Below are 24,319 nucleotides of genomic sequence, written 5' to 3'. Positions count from 1 at the left end.
TAAAATATTATACTGTTACTGAAACATGAACTAAAACATATTTAATATGTAAGACATTGGAATATATTTCAGCAAATAAACAATGGGTGAAATGCAATTTGAGAAAAAAACAACACACGTGTCATTTATGTATCAGAAAAACAAACGTTTGAACTTATGAACTTCAGAGGCGCACACACCCCTTTGCAACCTTTCAACTCCTTGCCGTCAGAAGCCGAGCGAAGACGGAACATGACGAAGGTGACGTCAGGTGCCTCGCTAGTCTCGTTTAGTTTACTGCGAAGTAGATGGAAAAAAATCCAGCAACAAGAAGGAAGTGCAATGGCGACATTGATTCGCCAACTACCAAATCCGGATACGTTCCTGTGTAAACCTTGGTCAACTTTTATCAGCGCAGCAAAATTACACTATTCTGACAGTAAGTGCAAGTCCAATGTTGTCATTCATTTCTATAAAAATGGCACGTGCGAACAGTGTTGAGTTGTCCTCCATGCATCTGTCAAAACTGAAACATATTTAGCTAGTTACCAAATGCATAACAAATCTATAAAACTCATGTTTACAAATGCTCGGTATTCAATTGATGCATTCTCAATATGTTCGTAATGCGCATGGGTTCGTTTACTGATGTCTCTCCTGGCTACGATAACTTTCGTTGCTTGTTGGTGACCGTTTCCTTGATTTATCAAGGCAAGTTCGTCAGATAACGTTACAGCTGCGAGCTAGCTATCTAGCTAGACGTAATGACACGTTTCAGCGTGGCGTGCGTGAGAGTTGTGTTCCTCCCCCCAACCACCAACTAACCGATCGCACATGAACTCTAATATGAACTCTATTTTCTTATATTATTTGAATACAGACTCACTCGTCGAAAACCGCTTGAAAGAGCTGTACCACAACTGGGAAGGAACTAAACTCAGCAAAGAAGGTGAGGTTGATCAAAACGTGCTGGAGTGACTGTCACCTGAGCCTTGTTTTTTTTGTTCTTGTTCTTGTGGACTGAAGACGCTGCAGTTGACACTCCAGCATTCTTGCCAATATTCTTGCATATTTTAACACTACAGCCACACAACACAGCACAGCCTGTCAAATTCAAAGCTAAGGGACGACCACAGCATACATTTTTCCTAACACTTGTTTGTTATGAAGATAAAAAATGTGTTTTATGCACGATAATGAATTTCCGCGTTTGTTAATTACAAATGGATTGATATTTAGTGCCATGATATTGGTCAAGCAAGAAATGTCACGCGTGTTGTACCCTAGAGGCTCTTGGCTCTACCTACACTGTAAAAATGAGGGGATTTGATGACTATATAGGTATGGAGGGCCACCCAGAGTGACAGACATTCTAGTGTAGTACAACTTCAGTACTAACTCCCCAGTCTTCAGTTCAGCCAGACTCTGAGGGCAAAAGCAGTCTCTCTCAGTCCCAGCTAGACTGGAATCACCAAATCACCAATATGTTCTGACTGCTGATCCCAGGCTAACACACTGAGACAGAGTAAGATTGACTTGCCCTTTAGATACTGATCTAAGGCCAGTTGTGTTTCCCCTGGACCCCCTAATGGTTAAGGTAAGGAGATCCTCTCACTCAGCCAGAATGGAGTCTCCCAGTGTTGTTGATCCCCGGCCAAGAGTCGGGCAGGTTGTGAGACACACACACACACACCATCAGCTGATGAGGTCATACCATGTGTCAAGCAGACAGTAATAGCTAACTGGCGCTGAAGATGACTGAGTGATGTCATTACAGACCTATAGCCTAATGATCTCTGAGATTAGTGCCAGACAGCGATTATGCCCATAGTCATATGGTGAACTCAGCATTATGCCTTCTCTCCGCTACATAGGTCAACAGCTGATGTAGTCTATAATTCAATTCATTATCTTACAATGTTGTTTACGAGGATAAGTGAGACTTGACAATGCACAAATATAGAAAAATGTTACCCCCGCTTTACAAAATTTCTCAGCGAGTGTCTGATAGACGGTATGTTTCTCTCTGCCTGGGTAGCGCTCATTCAGGAAAGACAGATTGTTTCAGCAGCAGTGTTTTGGCAGTTTCTTGTTGTTCTGGCAGGCGAGCGAGGCAGTAAGCTACACACTGTTCTCATTTGTCTTGGCAGAGACAGATGAAAAAAAAAAATAGTTGCGCTTTTACAAGTACTATACCCGCTGTTTAGGGATGACATTTGAAATAATTTCACTATTAGAATAATATCAGGATTTTTTTTTTCTCGCATATCCGGATAGTCGAAATACATGTTTAAAAAAAAAAAAAGTTTTATGTATATTTTTAATCTGTGCCCTTGCGTGAGGGAGAGACGCAGATGGTTCTGCTCGGAGGAAGGGCCGCTGTGTATTTATGAGACTGAGAGACCAGAAAGTAGCCACGCTGGCCCGCGCTAGTTAGGCAAACTTGTAACGTTAGCTGCTGCTTTATTTTTTAAATTTTTATTTATTTATTTATCATCCAATGACCGTGTCTGTTTTTACTGCATCCAATCGATATACATAGGATAGCTAAGATAGCAAGCTAGATAACTAGCTCATTGAGGCTACATTTACTGCACTCCCCATCCTTGTAAACAAATGGCAACACCATGATTCAGATTAAACAACAGCCCACCTCTTGGTTGTTCGTTGAAGTAATGGGGTGAACGTCAGAAACACTACATTTAAAAGTTGTTTGTTTTCATGCAATGAACAATTTCAAATGTCATCCTTGTATTTAATAATGTCACATGGGTAATTAAATGTACTTCATACAAAGCATTTTCGTTGTTAATAAATAGGGCGGCAGGTAGCCTAGCAGTTAAAAGCGTTGGACCAGAATTTCCAATGAGAGAAATAATTGTCATTATTACAAATATATATATATATATATATATATATATGCATATGCATATGTGTGTATATATATATGTATATATATGCATATATATACACAAATCGGCAGATTAATCAGTATCTGCTTTTTTTGGTCCTCCAATAATCGGTATCGGTGTTGAAAAATCATAATCGGTGACATACAACATACATACATACATACATACATACATACATACAGTTGAAGTCAGAAGTTTACATGCACCTTAGCCAAATACGTTTAAACTCAGTTTTTCACAATTGCTGACATTTAATCCTTTTAAAAATTCCCTGTTAGTTCAGTTAGGATCACCACTTTATTTTAAGAATGTGAAATGTCAGAATAATAGTAAAGAGAATGATTTATTTCAGCTTTTATTTATTTCATCACATTCCCAGTGGGTCAGAAGTTCATATACACTCAATTAGTATTTGGTAGCATTGCCTTTAAATTGTTTAACTTGGGTCAAATGTTTTGGGTAGCCTTCCACAAGCTTCCCACAATACGTTGGGTGAGTTTTGGCCCATTCCTCCTGACAGAGCTGGTGTAATGGAGTCTGGTTTGTAGGCCTTCTTGCTCGCACACGCTTTTTCAATTCTGCCCACATTGTAAATAATCATTTTTTCTTAAATGACTTGCCTAGTTAAATAAATAAAAATGTCTAGGCAGCTTTCTGATTCTACTCCCAGTTCAGCCCCTGTCCCTTTACTCACCTCTGTTCCTGACTCTGTCTTCTGTAGAGATGCACGTGTTTGGCCAGTTTCCCAACCAGGAGGATATCTGTCTCGTCGTCTGCCATGTCTGCAACCAAGTGGTCAAACCCCAGGGCATCCTCACCCACTACGGTAAGAACCCTAACCCCTACACACTACCCACTACCCAAACACACTACAGTAAGAACCCTAACACACTAGCTTTAAGTACCACCCTAACTCTGACACTACCCTTACAGTACAAACCACCCTGACCTTGACACATTACCCAGACCCACTATGGTAAGACCCCTAACTCTAACCCATTACAGTAAGAGCCCCCCAACAATGGTCAGCACTGGACCAAATCAGAATCACATTTTATCTGTCCCATGCTTTGTAGACAACGGGTGTAGACTAACAGTGAAATGCTTACTTACAGGTCCTTCTCCAACAACGCAGAGTTAAAGATAAAATAATAATAATTGAAAACCAGCTCTTGTCTGTCCGTCTGCTTACGCTCTCGTTGATCCCCAGTGAACGGAGCGCACTTACATCTGCTGCTGGCTGGCTGCACATGTCCTAGAGCGAGGAGTCTGTCTGTGCCAAGAGACAGGCAAAACACACATGCATATGCACACACACGCCCCCCTTTGAGTGCTCCCTCCTGCCCCCTGCAGGTTGCTGCCTCCAGCTGCAGTCCTCTCAGACATGACAATCTGGTTATAACGCATGTAAATCTGACCGTAGATCTGTGGTTAAGGGAAACAGGAAATGTTCCTCTCACAACAGCTGTTCACTGACAAGCTCTGAGGTCAGCTCTGCTCAGGGGTCAAATGCCTTTCAGCTATGCTCCTCCAGCTGTGTGTGTGTGTGTGTGTGTGTGTGGGTGTGTGTGTGGGTGGGTGGAGAAATACTCTTTCTGACAGCCAGCCAGTGTGCAGGAGTCAGACAGACAGTTGATACCCAGCTCTGTTTCTCTCTCTGCCCATCTGTAGCTGGCGGCGGAGGCTGACTAAGCAGTTTAACGGAAAAGCTTTTGTATGTTATTCAGAGAATGTGTGTATGTGCTAGACTGTTATTCATATGGTGTGTGTGTGTGTTGTCTGGTGACTGCCCCTATGGTCCTGGATTAATTGAACTCCTTGCAGGCTCTCTCCTCTCAGCTTAGTTTCGTTTCCTGACTTTGATGTGTGGGCTGGCACTCCCTGCAGTGTAGTGTGTTGGCGAGGCAGTTAGTTGTTTGTGTGCTTGCTTTGGTGCCAGTGCGGGCAGTTGTTGTGTTGAAGCAGCTGCAGTGATAGTGTGAGGTTTAGTGTAGTGTTGATTTGTATAGAGCAGTTTAGTGATGTGCTGCGTTGTGTGTGTCATGTTATGAAATGTATTGGCTGTTGCAGAAGCGTTTGGCGCTCCTCTCCTCTCTCTCTCCTCTCTCTCTTTCTCTCTCTGTGGTGGGTGTCTTCCTCTAGCGGTGGCAGTGAGGATGTAAACAAACCCAGCTGAGCTCTCAGTGCGATGCTGACTCTCAGCTTCCTACTTCCTGTGGCTGCTAGGCTCACAGGGCTCTCACGCTAGCCACCGCTTCACTCGCTCGGCAATGCCATGGCAACGGGCTTGAGGGACTCTGTAGACATTGCCTCTAACCACCGATAGAGGTTCAGATAGTTTTAAACCCCCTGAATAATGTTTAAGGTTAGGATAGGGTTATTTTGATCCTAGATCTGTGTTAGGGGATCGCTTGTACCTTGGAAGGGCAGATGCACAAGATTTAGACTTGCGTGCATTGTTCAATGTACTCTAAACCACAGTTGTAAGTAACCAATCTGTGTGTGAATCTGAATTGGCTGCTGTGTAACTACCGCTGCATACCTGAATGAGGTGGACTTTGGTCCTAGCTCCCAATACAGCTGCCCCCTCTGCTTTACCTTCGCCTATTTACTCACCTGCACATACACCTGCCTGACGGACGCAGTGACACACTCACACACACCTGGAACACACGCACGACTGCCGCCTGGCATACACACACACATACACACACACGCCCTGACACCTGCTTAATCTGTGTGCTCATTCATCCCTGTTGTTCTAACGAGCTGTTGGTATTTCAGCACTCACTGGCAAGGTAAGGCAATCTCCCTGTCATTCCCACACACTGTCATCGTATTGGCTCCTCACACTTTCAGTCACTAAACTGTGACCAACGAGACAGATTCTGTGGAGTGGGCGATACAGCCTGTCAGACAGTAGTTGGCTGAGGACAGTTGGCAGGATGGCTGTGGTGCCGGGGCCAAGTCTATTTAGGAAATTGCCAGGGCAGAGCAAAATTAATAATCATGAATAGTTTTATTTGCTGACAGTGATATAATGCATTATTTTTATCCCCGCTGCACAGTTCACAAGCTTTCCTCACTAATTTTAGTGCAAAGTCTGCATGCGTAGTAGGTCTACAATAAGCATTTAATGAGGTGTGTGAGCGCGTGCGAGAGCGTGTGTGTGTGTGTGTGTGTGTGTGTGTGTGTGTGTGTGTGTGTGTGTGTGTGTGTGTGTGTGTGTGTGGGAGGGGGGAGTGGGAGTGGCTGTGTGTGTTTTTGACATGTCCCTCTGTCCCGACTAGGTGTCTGGGGAATAGAGTCCCAGTGAGGCATAGAGAGAGCAAAGGACCTCCCCACCTTCCCCACCCCACCACCCCCCCCCACATCCCTCAAAGACATGCATAGCCAGAACCGTAAGTTTCCTCTCCTTTAGTCCTCCTTCCTTCTCTATCCTCTCCTCTCTGTCTCTCTCCAATGCCCTCTACTGCAATATGGATCACCAGTTCATGATTTGGTCGCACCCATAAAAAAACGTTGTCACGCAACATACAGGATCAATCAAAAGTTTGGACACACCTATTCATTCCAGGGTTTTTCTTTGTTTTTCTCATTTTCTACATTGTAGAATAATAGTGAAGGAATCACAACTATGAAATAACACATATGGAATCATGTAGTAACCAAAAAAGTGTTCAACAAATCAAAATATATCTATTTATCACCGCGCATTTTCAAACAATTAGCCTAGAACTCCGTTATTTTTTGTAAATAACCTACAAATATGGTAGACCTGAGATAATAATGAGAGGGATACCGTGCCTTCAGAAAGTATTCACACCCCTTGACTTTTTCCGCGTTTTGTTGTGTGGATTTAAAATGAATTGTCTTTAATTTTTGTCAACGATTTACAAAAGAATACCCTGTCAAAGTGGAAGAAAAATTCTCTCTCTCTCATATATATACACTGATCAAAAAAATAAAGGGAAATGTAAAGGGAAATGAATGTCAATCACACTCCTGTGAAATCAAACTGTCCACTTAGAAAGCAGCACTGATTGACAATACATTTCACATGCTGTTGTGCAAATGGAATAGACAACAGGTGGAAATTATAGGCAATTAGCAAGACACCCCCAATAAAGGAGTGATTCTGCAGGTGGTGACCACAGACCACTTCTCAGTTCCTATGCTTCCTGGCTGATGTTTTGGTCACTTTTGAATGCTGGCGGTGCTTTCAGTCTAGTGGTAGCATGAGACGGAGTCTACAACCCACACAAGTGGCTCAGGTACTGCTGCTCATCCAGGATGGCACATCAATGCGAGCTGTGGCAAGAAGGTTTGCTGTGTCTGTCAGCGTAGTGTCCAGGGCATGGAGGCACTACCAGAAGACAGGCCAGTACATCAGGAGACGTGGAGGCCGTAGGAGGGCAACAACCCAGCAGCAGGACCGCTACCTCCGCCTTTGTGCAAAGAGGAGCAGGAGGAACACTGCCATAGCCCTGCAAAATGACCTCCAGCAGGCCACAAATGTGCATGTGTCTGCTCAAACGGTCAGAAACCGACTCCATGAGGGTGGTATGAGGGCCCGACCTCCACAGGTGGGGCTTGTGCTTACAGCCCAACACCGTGCAGGACGTTTGGCATTTGCCAGAGAACATTTGCTCTTCACAGATGAAAGCAGGTTCAAACTGAGCACATGTGACAGACGTGACAGAGTCTGGAGATGCAGTGGAGAACGTTCTGCTGCCTGCAATATCCTCCAGCATGACCGGTTTGGCGGTGGGTCAGTCATGGTGTGGGGTGGCATTTCTTTGGGGGGGCCGAACAGCCCTCCATGTGCTCGCCAGAGGTAGCCTGACTGCCATTAGGTACCGAGATGAGATCCTGAGACCCCTTGTGAGACCATATGCTGGTGCGGTTGGCCCTGGGTTCCTCCTAATGCAAGACAATGCTAGACCTCATGTGGCTGGAGTGTGTCAGCAGTTCCTGCAAGAGGCAGGCATTGATGCTATGGACTGGCCTGCCCGTTCCCCAGACCTGAATCCAAATGATGTCCCAGATGTGCTCAAGTCTCAGCTATTACAGCTATTACAGATGTGAGTCTTTCTGGATAAGTATAAGAGCGTTCCATATGTAGATTGCGCAACATTTGCCAATTTGTCTTTAAAAACTTCTTCAAGCGCTGTCAAATTGTTGATTATTTCTAGATAACCATTTTCAGGTCTTCAAGCATATTTAATTAAAAACTAACTTGGCCACTCAGGAACATTCACTGTCTTCTTGGTAAGCAACTCCAGTGTAGATTTGGCTTCATGTTTTAGGTTATTGTCCTGCTGAATGGTGAATTCATCTTCCAGTGTCTGGTGGAAAGCAGACCGAATCAGGTTTTCCTCTAGGATTTTGCCTGTGCTGAGCTCCGTTCCGTTTCTCTTTTTATCCTTAAAAACTCCCCAGTACTTAACGATTACAAACATAACCATAACATTATGCAGCCACCACTATGCTTAAAAAAAATGGTGAGTAATATGTTATTGGATTCGCCCTGAACATAACTTAGTATTCAGGACAAAAAGTCAATTGCTTTGCCATATTTTTTGCAGTATTACATTAGTGCCTTGTCGCAAAGAGGATACAGGTTTTGGAATAATTGTATTCTGTACAGGATTCCTTATTTTCACACTGTCAATTAGGTTATTATTGTGGAGTAACTACAATGTTATTGATCCATCCTCAGTTTTCTCCTATCACAGCCATTCAACTCTGTAACTGTTTTAACGTCGCCATTGGCTTCGTGGTGAAATCCCTGAGTGGTTTCCTTCCTCTCCGGCAACTGAGTTAGGAAAGACACCTGTATCTTTCTAGTGACTGGGTGTATTGATACACCATCCAAAGTGTAATTAATAACTTCACCATGCTCAAAGGGATATTTAATGTCTGTTTTTAAAATGTTTACCCATCTACCAATAGGTGCCTTTTTTTGCGAAGCATTGGAAAATCCCCCTGGTTTTTGTGGTTGAATCTGTGTTTGAAATTCACTGCTCGACTGAGGGACCTTGCAGATATTTGTATGTTCGGGGTACAGAGATGAGGTAGTCATTCAAAAATCATGTTAAACACTATTATTGCACACAGAGTGAGTCCATGCAACTTCTTATTTTTTACTCGTGAACTTATTTAGGCTTGCCATAACAAAGGGGTTAAATACTTATTGACTCAAGACATTTCTGCTTTTCATTTGTTATTAATTTGTAAACATTTTGAAAAACATTATTCCACTTTGATATTGTGGGATATTGTGTGTAGGCCAGTGACAAACAAATCTCAAATTAATCCGTGCTAAATTCAGGCTGTAACACAACAAAATTATACATATAAATAGCTGAGACCCTCCTCTCTTCGACAGGGACAACAGTAGTTGCTTCCAAAGCTGTGTTTTTCCTGCAATTGGATTTTGAGATATTATACAATCAGACACTTCCTTTATCGGAATCGTGAGTATAATGTACTTCACTGTTTGACCAAATCGTGCTTTTAGCTGCCCAGAAAAGGGGAAGGTTTGAGTGAGTGACAATGCAAAATGTGCCGCTCGCACCGATGCGACCACTAATAACATTCAAGTCAAATGGTCGCAGTCTGGAGCCATGGATCACTTACAAACATCACAGATTCATTCATTGTGTGAATAACTGACCAGTCAGTGATCTACAGTGTTAAGACATTTTCATGATGCTGGGTGTTTACCAGGTGGGTTCACGCTCAGTCTGTATTCAGTCTGTATATCTCCTGACACTGTGTGTGTGTGTGTGTGTGTGTTTCAGAGCGTCGGCACGGCTCCCCGTGTCCCTCCAGGGGTCCAGTGGTCTCTGTGAAGCCCAATGTGGCAGTGTCCCCCACCCCGGGTCCTACTCTCCCTCTGCCCTTCAGGGTCCCCAGAGACGACCCCCACTCCCGCTTCAACAAGGCCCCGCTCGCTGTCTACCCTCCCAAGGGTGTCCGCAGCAAGACATGGTGGGTGCACACACAGGCCAAATCTTGTGAACATGCAGACACGTCCTGCATCGAATCCCTGTCATGGTTATTTTTTAAAATAAAAACAATCCCACAACTCTCTACTCAATCAATTAGCACCCCCCCCTCTCTCTATATCGTTCCTCTCACTCTCTTGCTTTATCTGTCGCGCCATCCCTCTCTCTCTCTCTCTCTCCCCCCAGTGTGTCATTGCCAGTAGTGAGTCTGGAGAAGATGCCATGTCTTGGCCGGGCAGAGAGGGGAAAACACGTCAGAGTCAACTGCTTTTCTTCCTCCTGCTCCTCTCCCTCCTCCCTCAAACCCTCCCTGATCCCCCCAGCTCCCCTCAGGGGGTCTCGGGAAAAGCTGGTGAACGGCCGCGGGCCAACCACCCCTTGCTCCACCACACCCCCCTCCCTGGTGGACTGGCCCAGCCCGGCTCGCTCTCCCCTGGACAAACGACCCTCCTCTACCCCCTCACCCTCCCCCTGAATCACCGCAGACCCTTTCCCTCCCCTCGGACCCCCGCAACCCCCTCCCCCTGGACAGGAAACAGCAGAATGGAACCAAGACCCCCAGGCCTCATAGGAGACTGTCAGGTGAGAACACAGTCTAACCACAGATCTAGGATCAGTGTACCCTAACCCCAATCCTACCTTCATTACCATGTGTGGCTCAGTTGGTGGGATGGTGCTTACAACGCCAATGATCATGGGTTCCTTTTCCCGCTGGGTCCACCCACACGGAAAATGTATTAATGCTTGATGTTAGTTGCTTTTTGGATAAAAGCGTCTGCTAAATAGCATATATTATATCTAAATTATTATAATCAGGGATCAAAACTGACCAGAGATCAGCCAACATCATCCTCCTCCTAGGTGAACAGACACAAAGACGGATGGAGAGAACATACGATGTATTAATGTACCTTTTATCTGGTAGGGAAGAATTGAAGGTGTAGCAACTTAAATTCTACCACCAGGAATGTGCATGTCTTGCTCGGCACTATAAAGGTCATGGTATACATATATAGCCTATGTTTATAAGTGTAAAACCCCTCCATATTCCTTATCTCCCCTAAACCTTTGAAAGCTGCCCAGTCATGAGAGTGATGGGGCATGAACAGATTCATCTGATGGGTTAGGAACTTGGCTTGGGTGGGGGGGCTGTTTTGAAAGACGAGAGAGTGGAGGCTGTTGCTCAACACTAATCCTATGCACTGGGGCCTTGCTAATTCTGCTGTGGATGAGGAGACTTCCCTCGTACATCTCTTTCCAACTTTCCCATCTCTTTGTTCTTCCAGCCGCTCTGTCTTTTCCTCTCTCTCTCTCTCTCTCTCTCTCTCTCTCTCTCTCTCTCTCTCTCTCTCTCTCTCTTGCCTTTCTCCTCTCTTCCTTTACTCCTCTTGCCTGTCTCTTTTACCAGTCCCCCCCCCCCCCATATGTTGTTGTCTCTGTGCTGTGCGTCACTCCAACTCTTTGATTTACAAGTGTAATTCATGAGCTACTGCTGCCAAGGCTTCTGCTCCTTAAAAACCTTCCCACCGCTTGGGACTCCCAACTGGCCTCTTCTAGTCTCATCTCCTAAACACATGAGAGACACACACACACTTTTCATCTCGACACACACACACTTTTCATCTCCCGCATGCACACACACACACACACACACACACGCCTCATCTCCCCCAAACACACGCACACTCCCATAACTACCTAGATTATAGAGATGACATGTAGGGATGACATGTAGGGATGACATGTAGGGATTACAGGGACAATTGAACTGTTTGACGTAGGGGAAACTTCTCAGTGGAATTTGGGAAGTTTCAGTTAAAGAACCGTCTACTGTAGGTCGTCCTATAAGACAACTTTGTAAGACACTTCTCTCCCGTCATTCAGGATCTCTTGGCAAAAGATGACATCATGGTACTCTGGAAGACAAAATTCTGAAATCAGCCTTGATGACCTGGTTTGGTTTTTGATGACTGTCTGCTGTTTACAGGGAGGGTGTTTGACCCTAACAAGCACTGTGGAGTCCAAGACCCAGAGAGCAAACGGTCCTGCACGCGATCACTCACCTGCAAGGTGAGACACACTGACCTCTGACCTCACATTTGATTGGCTACACAGCTTATTCTGACCATACGTGCGCACTACTTCATTTTGCCTCGTGTGCTTTATTTTCCTTGATACCAGGGTAAAACTAATTTAAGTCTCATTTAAATGTGTTCTTATTGCCCTTTTGTGTCCACTTGTCTTTGTTATTATATTGTGTGTGTGTGTTCCAGACTCACTCCCTGATCCACCGACGGGCCGTCCCAGGCAGGCAGAAAGAGTTTGATATCCTCCTGGCGGAACACAAGGGCAGAGCGAAGGAGAAAGATAAGGAGGGGGCAAAGGAGAAAGATAAGGCGGGAGGGCAGAGGAGGGAGTCACAGGGAGGCAGTCAGAGCACCCGTGCCAATGATACTACCCCCTCCATCCTGCCCCCCCACTGCCACAATGGCAGAACCGTCTCCACTCTCAAACTGCGGCTGGCTAATGCACACAGACCCAGGTAGGGGGCAGCACTGAGGCCAAAGTCAATGTATAGCTTCTATTCATTCAATGGAATCATGCTTGTTACATTTTTTCAATGAAGATGCTGTGTTTGCTGCTCAGTAATATTAGACCAAAGTTAGACCAAAGTTGCATATTTGTAAGACATTCTACTGCGTTGTTGGAGCTGGTAACATAAGCATTTTCCTGCACCTTCTGCAACACCTGCAAATCTGTGTACGCAACCAATTAACTTATTTGATTGTGAAAATCACTGTCAGTTCAAACTCACACCACTAGGGGGTGTAACCTACTGTTGATAGGAGAATCAGAATCAAAGTGAAACAAACTGATTTTGACACTTGTTAGTATTTGTAGGTCATGTTAGTGTCTAGTTCTAAACATGTTCTTCCTTTCACTTTCTCTTCTTTCTTTCTGCCTGTCTCTCTTTTTTGTTCTCTCTCTCCCTCTCTGTGTGCAGGGTACCTGGTAGTGGGGGTGCTGCTGTCCTATCCTCCAACCCCGTCCCCCCAGGCTCAACACAAGACCCCCCAGTCCCTGTCTGGCAGAGGGCAGGAGGGGACAGGGACGGTCGTCTGTCCAGTGATGAGGGCGACCCAGGAACACCAGATGGCCCTGACAGAGACGATGACCGACGATCCTGCCACTACTCCCCTCACCACCCTCGACCACTGGGGGTATGTACCTGTACCCTTAGTCATTTAGCAGACGCTCTTATTCAGGATGACTTACAGGAGCAATTTGGGTTAAGTGTCTTGTACCTATCTCTGTACCTGTCTACCCAACATTTAACATTAAGGTAGCTATGTGCAAAAATATGTACAGTTGAAGTCGGAAGTTAACAAACACTTAGGTTGGAGTCATTAACTCGTTTTTCAACCACTCCACAAATGTCTTGTTAACAAACTATAGTTTTGGCAAGTTGGTTAGGACATCTACTTTGTGCATGACACAAGTAATTTTTCCAACAATTGTTTACAGACAGATTATTTTACTTATAATTCACTGTATCACAATTCCAGTGGGTCAGAAGTTTACATACACTAAGTTGACTGTGCCTTTAAACAGCTTGGAAAATTCCAGAAAATGATGTCATGGCTTTATAAGCTTCAGATAGGCTAATTGACATCATTTGAGTCAAGTGGAGGTGTACCTGTGGATGTATTTCGAGGCCTACCTTCAAACTCGGTGCCTCTTTGCTTGACATCATGGGAAAATCAAAAGATATCAGCCAAGACCTCAGGAATAAAAGCTGTCGACCTCCACAAGTCTGGTTCATACTTGGGAGCAATTTCCAAACGCCTGAAGGTGCCACGTTCATCTGTACAAACAATAGTACGCAAGTATAAACACCATGGAACCACTCAGCCATCATACCTCTCAGGAAGGAGATGCGTTCTGTCTCCTAGAGATGAACGTACTTTGGTGCGAAAAGTGCAAATCAATCCCAGAACAACAGCAAAGGACCTTGTGAAGAGGTATGAACGTGTCTATATCCACAGTAAAACGAGTCCTATATTGACATAACCTGAAAGGCTGCTCAGCAAGGAAGAAGCCACTGCTCCAAAACCACCATAAAAAAAAGCCAGACTACGGTTTGCAACTGCACATGGGGACAAAGATTGTACTTTTTGGAGAACTTTCCTCTGGTCTGATGAAATAAAAATATAACTGTTTGGCCATAATGACCATCGTTATTTTAGGAGGAAAAAGGGGGATGCTTGCAAGCCAAAGAACACCATCCCAAATGTGAAGCATGGGGGTGGCAGCATCATGTTGTGGGGGTGCTTTACTGTAGGAGGGACTGGTGCACTTCGCAAAATAGATGACATCAGGAGGCAGGAAAATTATGTGGATATATTGAAGCAACAGCTCAAGATGTCAGTCAGGAAGTTAAAGCTTGTTCGCAAATGGGTCTTCCAAATGGACAATGACCACAAGCATACTTCCAAAGTTGTGGCAAAATGGCTTAAGGACAACAAAGTCAAGGTATTGGAGTGGCTATCGCAAAGCCCTGACCTCAATCCTATTGAAAATTTGTGGGCAGAACTGAATAAGCGTGTGTGAGCAAGGAGGCCTACAAACCTGACTCCATTACACCAGCTCTGTCAGGAGAAATAGGCCAAAATTTACCCAACTTATTGTGGGAAGCTTGTGGAAGGCTTTCCAAAACATTTGACCCAAGTTAAACAATTTCAAGGCAATGCTACCAAATACTAATTCAGTGTATGTAAACTTCTGACCCACTTGGAATGTGATGAAAGAAATAAAAGCTGAAATAAATCATTCTCTCTACTGTTCTTCTGACATTTCACATTCTTAAAATAAAGTGCTGATCCTAACTGACCTAAGACAGGGAATTTTTACTCGGGTTAAATGTTCATGAATTGTGAAAAACTGAGTTTAAATATATTTGACTAAGGTGTATGTAATCTTCCGAATTCAACTGTATAATTTGTACTGAAGGGTTTGTAAGTAATCACAAAAATTCAACTGCTTCTAAAATATCTGTAAACAAATAAATGGTTGATAAACTACTTGTAAATTCTTTATGAAGTGTTCCCTTATCTCAGTCTAACACCCAGACTGAAATCAGCCCTAAGCCCCTTCCCTAGAGCTGGGAAGATAAACCGAAAACTACCGACACGGACATTGCCCTCTTACCGAAGCATTTTGCTTACGTCTGTAATTTTCGGTGAATATGCTACACAATGTGTTTGTTCTAAAGCGTTATTCTGTTAACTGTAATGTGCATTAACCTACACATTACACAATCTTCCCTGTCCCTGTTTTGCTGCCCGGTCTCACTCTCTCTCCCCACTTTTGCGCACCATGTGAAGGGACAGTTGCATTCTGATAAGCGCAAGCATACAACCATTGAGCAACGTTTCAAAATGGAATTGAGGGAAAACAACTTTTTCAAATAGTATTTTACTGTTGTTAAAAAATTCAATTTCTCTCAACTCTCACTCAATATTGAGGATCGTACACCACTTTCCAAACGTGGCATGTAATTAAGATGACGAGCTGCCGGAATGTGCCATTTGCAGTCAATACATCAAGTCGTCTATTGATGCCTACCAATGGGAAGTTTTTGTTGGACATTACATTTACTGTTAGGTCCATTACATGGCTGTCGAGCATCAGTATCATATATTTAGGGTAAGCAATATAGATCATGTGTTTTTGAGTTCCCACTTCCTCAGGTGGTAAATGATGTATCATATGTACAAAAACAAAGGATGCAGGCAAATTCATCTCTAGCAGCCAAAAATAAATCTGATCATTCCGGATCCTATTTCAAAGTATCCATCCATTCCTTGAACATGTTAGACGAAATAGCTGACTTGTTTCACGTCTAACTTGGCACTGTAAAACTAGATCCTAGCCCCTAATGGAGAGTTGTTTTTTTAAATAATAAAAAAAGAGTGTATTTATTGTTATCGAACCAAATGTATCGTTAAATTACTTTTATGTCAATATCTCCCAACCCCCCTCCCCCAGCGCGCACTATTTGTAGAGATTTGATTGTGTAAGCGACATGGTGGAAACCTCAGCCGGCCGGCCTGCCTGATGATAATGCTTCAGAGCAATGCCTTAGTAATGGCTGCGGAGCTATTGCCATGTCACCGTACTGCTTGAAGTAGGGCTGTAACGATGCACGTATTCGTACTGAACCAGTCGGTACGAAGACCTCAGTTTGTCCCTCACTGTAAACACAAATGAATACATAGAAATATTACAAGATAAGAAGCACTAGACCTATAGGTTATTCCCCCCCCCCCCCATTTCAGGCTATTCCATTAAAACAAGCTATGCGTCAATGAATTTTAATTTTGATTAATGTGCGCATTTCAATGTGCCTTTTTGTGAGGCGCAGCCAGGAACTAGTTCTATAGTGGGGTCGATCAACCAGAATTGGAGGATCCTCCATTGTTTTACATCTCCCGTTTGGGAACATTTTGCATTCCTAGTAGATTACATTAGCGGGGGACGTAGAGTTGTGGGTAAAACGTTAACAGCATGTCGCCACTGCTCAGCGAGAATAGCCTATGCAGCTGCCAACACCTCAAATGTTGACAAATACGTTGACATCACCTCAGTATACCGCATGCAAGCAGCCCTTGGCAGCTGATTCTTACCGGGCTGAAGAAATTACAAGAGCGATAGGTAGGCTATGTTTATATATGATATGCGCCTGTTTTCGGTGGTTGAAAATAGGGGGTTTCCGGCAGCACCTTGTGAAAGTGCCCGAGTCACATTGCAAAGTTCACTGGCACTGAAGGAGACCGTGTCATCACCAAGATGGATGTGGGAATTTACCACTCAAACAGCCCTCCAACTCGTTATTACTCGTAGGAAACTCGTCTATCATCCTGAGCTCTCCCCTTCTCCCTTCTGACCTGTGACGTCACCTACTAAGGAAATAACAGCGTTTTTAGAAGTTGAATGCAACAACAAAACATTATTCAGACAACGTGGATGTGGATTTGAACTATATAACTGTATAATAGCTGTACTTTTAGCCAATCTGCGTTTCTCAATGAGTTCAAATCAAATGAATGCAGCCCCCCGGGATTTACGACTTCACAACTGGTAAATTCCCACCTCCCACATGGTTACAAACGCCGCGTCTGAGTGGAAACCAACATAACAATCCTGTCACAACAGACAATGCCAGGAACATTGTGAATGCTGAACATTGTGAATGGCATTTCAGTCTTCCCGCTGTCCCGAAACCGAACCGAACCATGACCCCAAAACCTCAATACGTACCGAACCATAGGTTTGGTGAACTGTTACACTCCTAGCTTGAAGCCATCCATACAGGCTGATTTGATCTATATATTTTGTTTCTGATTGTGTTAACCCCTCCCTCCGTGTCTCAGTGCTGTGCGTTCAGCAGCAGGCTGATGGGACGTGGTCACTATGTGTTTGACCGGCGGTGGGACAGGATGAGGCTGGCGTTACACTGCATGGTGGAGAAACATGTCAACGCTCAGATGTGGAGGTGAGGAAAGTGTGTGCGTGTGTTAATTGTACCAGCATAAATGATTTTGTCAGCCCGTTGTTCTGGGGCTCTGGGACAAACTCCAATGTATATACATCCAGCTTTAGACTTCTGAGATGTTCTATGGAGAAAGTGAGTTCAGCTGTCTGGGGAAGACACACAGATACTCATAGACACTATTAATAGGTGTGGAATGGCGGATGTTAGTATGACCTGGTTCTGCTGGTGCTCTGGCATAGGACATCAGCAGCCAGCTCATATTCTAGACATAAATGTCTCTGAACCCCTGTAAATCCATATATATTTCATTATTGCTCTGGTTTTTCTAACGTCCCTGTCCTCTGCTGTGTTACAGAAAGGTGCCCCTGGCTGCTGAGAGCCCTCCCTCCCTCGGGAGCCCTTCTATCATCACTCCCTCCCCCAGCCCTCTCAGCCCTCCTCCCCCCCTCTCCTTCCCTCCCTCCACCAACGAAGCCTTCTCCCTTGGGCCCTACACCACAGCCTTTCCCCAGGATGCATCAGCAGCAGGGTTGTTTGGCATCAGGGACCCCTCCCAGCCCGTGGCCCCTGTCTCCGCCCTAGGGAAACCCCGTAACGGCACTACCACCAAACCCATCAGGCCCCCAGGGGCCACTGGTGGCACGGCCAAGAAGGGGAGGACCACCCATCCACCTAGTTCTGACACTCTCAGGGGGAACAACAGCAGCTACCACACTCTGACTCCCACCCCCATGCTCAGCTCTGGCATGCCCCCCCTTAGTGGTAGGAGAAAGACCTTAGGACACAGTGCCAGGGAGGTGGGGGTCAGGGCTGAGGACTGGTACTCCAACCCTGACCAAACCACCACCACACCCTACCCCCTCACTAAGGACCACCCCAGCCCCTCACCCCTTACTCCCAGCTCCCTTCCTCCTCCCAGCCCCCTGGCCTACGGAGGAGGGGTGGAGGGGAGAAAGAGGAGGAGCCCCAGTGCGTACGGAGGAGGAGGAAAGCCCAGTAAGGTGACCAAAGCAGCAGCAGGGCTGGACGGCATCTTCAGGAGGAACAGCACTGGACTTCTGGCCTCAGGCCCCGAGTCACCTCGACAGGTAAACACACCTAACTCACCTGGTTACTCACATGGTAATTCACCTCACTTGACAACTGAAATTACCTTGGCTCAAAAAAATAGCCTGCCTCATATTTATTTTTACTGTCATGGATTATACAGATTGATGTCGTCTTTGGATATGGGTTGAGCTTGACTGTCAACTTGAATCTCCCTTTCTTGCCCTCCCCCTGCTCTTCCTCTCCCCCTGTTTCTCTCTTTCCCCTTGCAGTCAAAGTTGCATCATTGACAATAACAGGAGACATGGACAGAATGTTGGGCAGCTGGACTAGTATCTGTGACCTTTGACCCAATGTCAGTACCACAGGGCCCTGCCCTGTTAACAGTGATGTCACTCCGCTCTGCACCTGTACCCATGAAGGATTCTGGGACTTGGAGTCATTGGTGGGTCAGAATGATTTGGCTCCTCCTCTCACAATGCCCATCCCATATTAGGATGTGTGGTCCCTCCCCACAATCCCGCCCACACATTGATCAGCCAATTGGCAGTTCTGCAGAGGTAGTCTCCATGGTTCCAGGGTGAAGCACTCAAATCAAGACACTCATCATCACAAACTGCCCTCTGAAAAGGGAACCTGCTTTAGGTTGGCATCTTTATCACAGCTCTACATGCATTTAGACATTTTGTTGTTGTAGCTTCCCGTTCCTGTGTGGTCAGGTGACCAGGAAGGAATTCCCATGTCCAAAAACTTCCTCAGGCAGACCTCCACTCCTCACCACACACACCCTTCTCCCCAGCATGCCAGAGTTCAAAGTGCACTTACTCTCCTCCTCCTGGACTCCAGAGGCTACACAACAACCTGTCTGTCACACAAGGGAAGACTTTATACTGACACTTTTTCATGAAATGTCTTTCAAAATAGGAAGAATTCAGGTTATCGAGGATTGTTTTTATTCTTCGTCTCAAATGTTGCAACACAGAGAGGACCTACACCCTAAATGGAAAAACGATGGTGTTGGATCTTTGTTATGTATAATAATTTATAATTTCTTAATTTTCTTACTGACCAGAGTAGAGCTACAGACATTGAGCAAAATTATATTTGTATGTCAATTTTTAAACAGTATTATTATTATCATAGTTGTTATTGTTGAAATGTGTACGTATATTTTATTATTTTTAAAATATTTATTATAAGCCTCCTATTACTAAAATAACTCGAGCTAAAGTGTTTTAACCGCTTGGTGACTTGTATTTTTAAGGGTCCTTTTTGCCGGCGGTTCTCCCTTTTCACACTTCTTCCAATGTTTCTACCTTTCAACATGACTTCTCTTTCTCTTCCACTGGTCTCTGACAGACGTGCTTGATTTGATATGTGCATTACAGAAATGTACATATGGCACTAGCCAACTCCTTTTAATACCTCTGGTTCCACTGCAGTGTGTTCTTCTGTTCTGTCAGTGATAGACGCTCTACAGGGACATCACTGACATGGGCTGCATCTCAATAGTCTAATCTCCTCCTCTCCTCCTTTGTCTTTCCGGATCTGAAAACAAAGGTGGCGTTTAGAGCAATGTGGTGGTTGCCAGACAGGAATTTGACTTCCGTCTCGAGAGTTCTTGTGATAGGAAGTTACCTTAGGTTATTTAGATGCGTTTTTCAGAACAGCGGTAGCGCCCCTACGGTTCCATACATGGGGATGTTCAGTGGTTGCCTGAAGGAAGAATAAGGCTTTCTCAGATACTCTCTTTTGCACTTTTTCCTCATATGCCCAGATCGTTAATCTACTTCTATTTCTATAGATATTTGCTTCCCACCCAGTATGAACTCTGGGGTGAGAAGACACGCACAATCAAAACAACTTTTTATTTGCAATGAATTTGGAAAATGTTCTTTCATTTTCTTTCACTTTGAAAACATTGACTGTTTTGTAGATCGGAAGGAAAAACATCTAATGTATTCCCCTTTTTAGATGGAATTGTAAGGCTACAAAATGCGAAGACTGTGCAAGGGGTGTGTCGACTTTCACTAGGCACTGTACATATTTGTAAAGGTGTTTTGTCAACAACAGTAAATATGAAGACTAGGCCTGTATTCCTTGTGACTTCAATCCCCTTTATAAACCAGTGTACTTTAGGCTACAGTGTAGGGCAGGGGTACTCAACTATTACCCCATGAGGTCTGGAGCCTGCTGGTTTTCTGTTCTACCTGATCATTAATTGCACACACCTGGTGTCCCAGGTCTAAATCAGTCCCCAATTTAAAAATGCATTGGAACTGACTTTGAGGTCCAGAGTTTGAAATGTATAGGCTATCTGAATCTCAGACAAGGTTATTTTTTGTATTCTTAAAAAAAAAAACAATTTTACTGAATGTGTTTCCATGGCTAAGGGAAATCACAAACACTGTAGGTCTGCATGGTCCAGGGGGAGGGGCTGGGAAAAGTAGGTACAGTGGGGGAATGTTTCTATGCCTGCCGTTTTGTCTTCAGGCCCTGCCTCTGCAGCAGTGCACTCTCTTCCAAGTCCTTAGGCCCTCGCCTGCAGCACTCTATATTTCTAGAAGTTCTCGTAGGTGAAAGTATTGGCTCTTTTCACCATCTCGGATGACCTCCGACACAATCAAATGACTCATATATGCTCGCTTTCTGCTAGTGGTCAATGTCGATGGCATGTAACTTGTCCCAAAATAGTAATAGACCTACAGAATAGATATCAGTTTATAACTCATCAATTACAAGTTACTGTTCGATCACTGAAAATGTGTGCACTACTGATTGGTCAGGTCTGGAGCCACCGATGCCCCTCTCCAGTCATTTAGGTAAGCAAACGGCACGTGACTGACTAGGTATTATTCCTGAATGTTAACATTGCTTCTCCTCTCCTCGCTATTTTTTACTGAGTGTGGAACAGCAGATAAGCAGTCTAAGCTCCTCGTCTTCTCAAAACCCGTTGGATGAGAAAGCCAGAGGTCCCGCCCATTCTGACCTTCTCCTCCAATGGGTTTCGATAGTGACGGCAAGAGAGAGGACACGAGGAGTATGCAATTGAGGTCTTCCCCTACGTGTTGGTCTGAAATGGCACGCTGTTCCCTGCAGTGCACTACTTTTGACCAATGCCCTAATATGTGTGCCCTGATCAAACCAAAGGCACTGTATCGGGGAAATACAGTGCCTAAGTAGTGCACTATAGAGAATGACGCAGACTTGAGTAGACTAGTGGTTCAGTGCAGTCTCCTCACTTAACCCAGGACATGGATGTCTCTCTGTAAGTAAGGCCTTATTTTTGTATTCACTGTAAATAAAGCAGAACCAGGTTCTTGTTGAGCTCTTACTATGAAATAGTCACTGGTTCACCTTATCAGTCTGTGGTGGCGTCCATCATGTGCTTTCTACTCCTGGGTGACTCTTTTATCCTGTTGTCCCCATGGTGTTATCAACACATTTAGATGTGTATTTTCAGGTTTGACAATGTTTTGGATCAAAAATATATATATATAAAATATTTTTTCTACCTGCTGTTTTGTCCTGTCCCTTCTTGATGGAATCACTCCACCCAGGTGCATGATTCAGCAAAGCAGGATAGTAATTCCGTGGGAGAATCTCAATTTCATACTCAAAAGCGTACTCAATACCCATTGGATGAGAAGTCAGAGGCCCCACCCCTATGACCTTCTCCTCCAATGGGTTTTTAGAAGGCGGAAACGAGAGGACGCGAGGAGTATGCAATTGAGATTTCTTTGTTTCCCGTGGGGTGAAGATGTGCACAATGAATTATGCCTGAAAGAAGGACAAACACGCATACATTTCCCTTTACTTGAATTAGTCCCTTGTACACTTGCAAAGTCAATTCCCCTCGTTCCTGCAGGGGTGGCACTTTAGAGGCCCACCTAATATAAAATGTATGGATTGTGCCATATGGACTGGAGCAGTGAGTAAAGGCTGAGGTGGGCGTAGTATTGATGTTTAGGATATCTTTGTGTTCCCTTGTACACGTGACCACAAACGATCACTTGGTATACAGTCTAGGAGGTGAGCAAGAATCCATTTTGGAAGCAGACCTGATAATTGCATTGGTGAACAAACTGGCATCTGAGCCATATTAGGCATGGTGCATCCTTCCCCTCATAATGAAGTGAACAAGAAGTCCTGGTGTGGGGATAGCGAATACAGAGCTGTGTTCATCCTATTCTTCACAGTAGCCTATCCATTCACCTGTGAAAAGTTCTGCGTTATAGACTATGCCTGTGCAGCAACAGGTGCTGCCTCATCGCCAGAATTGGTAGGCTTGCTGGAGCCTTTTCTATTCACTTTTAAAATCATATATTTGTGTGTTGTAAAGTGGTTATTATAGCAAATAGACAACTAGCGCTACAAAATGTCAAGAAGCTGTCAGTAGGTTAAATGGCAAAGGCAGCTTGCATGTAATTGATCACATAAAAGGTTTCCAACACTATGCAGCATGTCAATGAATTCCGAGGGCTTTCCCCCCCATTGCAAACAGCATTCTTATGATAATAGTTTAATGCTGGTCCTTTGGTTAATTGTCTGGCCGATAGCGGTGGCCACCTTTTGTTGTATTTCTCACTGGGCCTAAAGGACAGGGTCTGGTCTTGGGGGATTATAACTCAAGAGGTCTACTCAAATACCACAACAACCATATTTTTCAGAAGACCTCATTTGTAGGCTATGCAAGAAGTTGGTTCCAACTACTTTTCGACTAGTTATTAATACTATATTACGTGGACATTGGCTAAACAATATTTAGGCCAATAATACCTGTTAAATAATGTCTAAAACACACAGTGAGATATTGCTGGCCTACAGCCATGACGTTTAGGCCTATGTTTGAATGATTAGCCTAATATTATTGATATTTGAGTTATTTAAACAATAAGGCACGTGGGGGAGGGAGGGGGGGGGTTGTATATGGCCAATATACCATAGCTAAGGACTGTTCTTATGCACGACACATCACAGAGACCCTGGACACAGCCCTTAGCCGTGGTATGTTGGCCATCTACCATAAGACCTCAAGGTGACGTATTGCTATTATGAACTGGACCATAAGGTTATTGGAAGGCACCATTATCATGGCATTCCATGGAACCTGTGGGTCGCCCAATCTCTCCACCTAGCCTAGCTCTTCACTATTAAGCACACTAGAACATTTCATGCTGAAAATCACACTTTCCTAAAGGAATTCACAACTGTTGTACAAATGTTATTACATCTGAGCAACATTTTATTAATCCATATGGTAAGCTATTTGGCAAGGTTGCTTTTATGCCAAAATTGAATTTGGCTATACAAAAAAAACAAAAATTCACAGACTGGGTGCCGCCAACCTGGACACAGAGGTAGACATAACTTAGTAAAAGTAAACCGAAACACTCCAATTAGTATGGTATGTTACTTTTCATCAGTGGCGGTTGGTGGGAGGAGCTATAGGAGGATAGGCTCATTGTAATGGCTGGAATGGAATATTGGAATGGAGTCATATGTGGTACTATTCCATTTATCCATTCCAGCCATTATAATGAGCCCGTCCTCCTATAGCTCCTCTCACCAGCCTCCACTGCATTTCATATGGTATGTACTAATTTGTGGATGTCCATCATCCCTTTTGTATAATATGTTATGAATTTCAATTCATATATGTTACGAATTGCAATTTTGTACAGCATGTTACGAATTGCAATCCATACAATGTGTTACGAATTTCCAAAACGTATGATATGTTAAGAATTCCTATTTGTTTTTAGCTAACGTTAGCTAGGTGGTTATTGCTAACGTTAGGTAGGGGACTAATG

The 24,319-nt window shown here is 44.3% G+C and overlaps 1 protein-coding gene across 1 annotated transcript; it reads left to right on the top strand.

Moving 5' to 3' along the window:
• Positions 1-205: 205 nt before the first annotated feature.
• Positions 206-22,025, top strand: LOC124013577 (ataxin-7-like protein 1). The gene is made up of 13 exons (XM_046327895.1): positions 206-418; positions 860-928; positions 3,613-3,717; positions 4,102-4,362; positions 9,698-9,887; positions 10,091-10,278; positions 10,427-10,486; positions 11,892-11,974; positions 12,178-12,446; positions 12,909-13,125; positions 17,338-17,459; positions 17,815-18,547; positions 18,779-22,025. Exons 1-13 carry the CDS (start codon positions 232-234, stop codon positions 18,794-18,796), a joined length of 2,502 nt encoding a protein of 833 aa, XP_046183851.1. The 5' UTR covers positions 206-231; the 3' UTR covers positions 18,797-22,025.
• The last annotated feature ends 2,294 nt before the right edge of the window (positions 22,026-24,319 follow it).

Source organism: Oncorhynchus gorbuscha, linkage group LG25, assembly GCF_021184085.1.
Source record: "Oncorhynchus gorbuscha isolate QuinsamMale2020 ecotype Even-year linkage group LG25, OgorEven_v1.0, whole genome shotgun sequence".
In the NCBI taxonomy this organism is placed as follows: Eukaryota; Metazoa; Chordata; class Actinopteri; order Salmoniformes; family Salmonidae; genus Oncorhynchus; species Oncorhynchus gorbuscha.
Note: the sequence above shows the minus strand (reverse complement) of the source record. Positions and strands in the feature narration are given on the sequence as shown.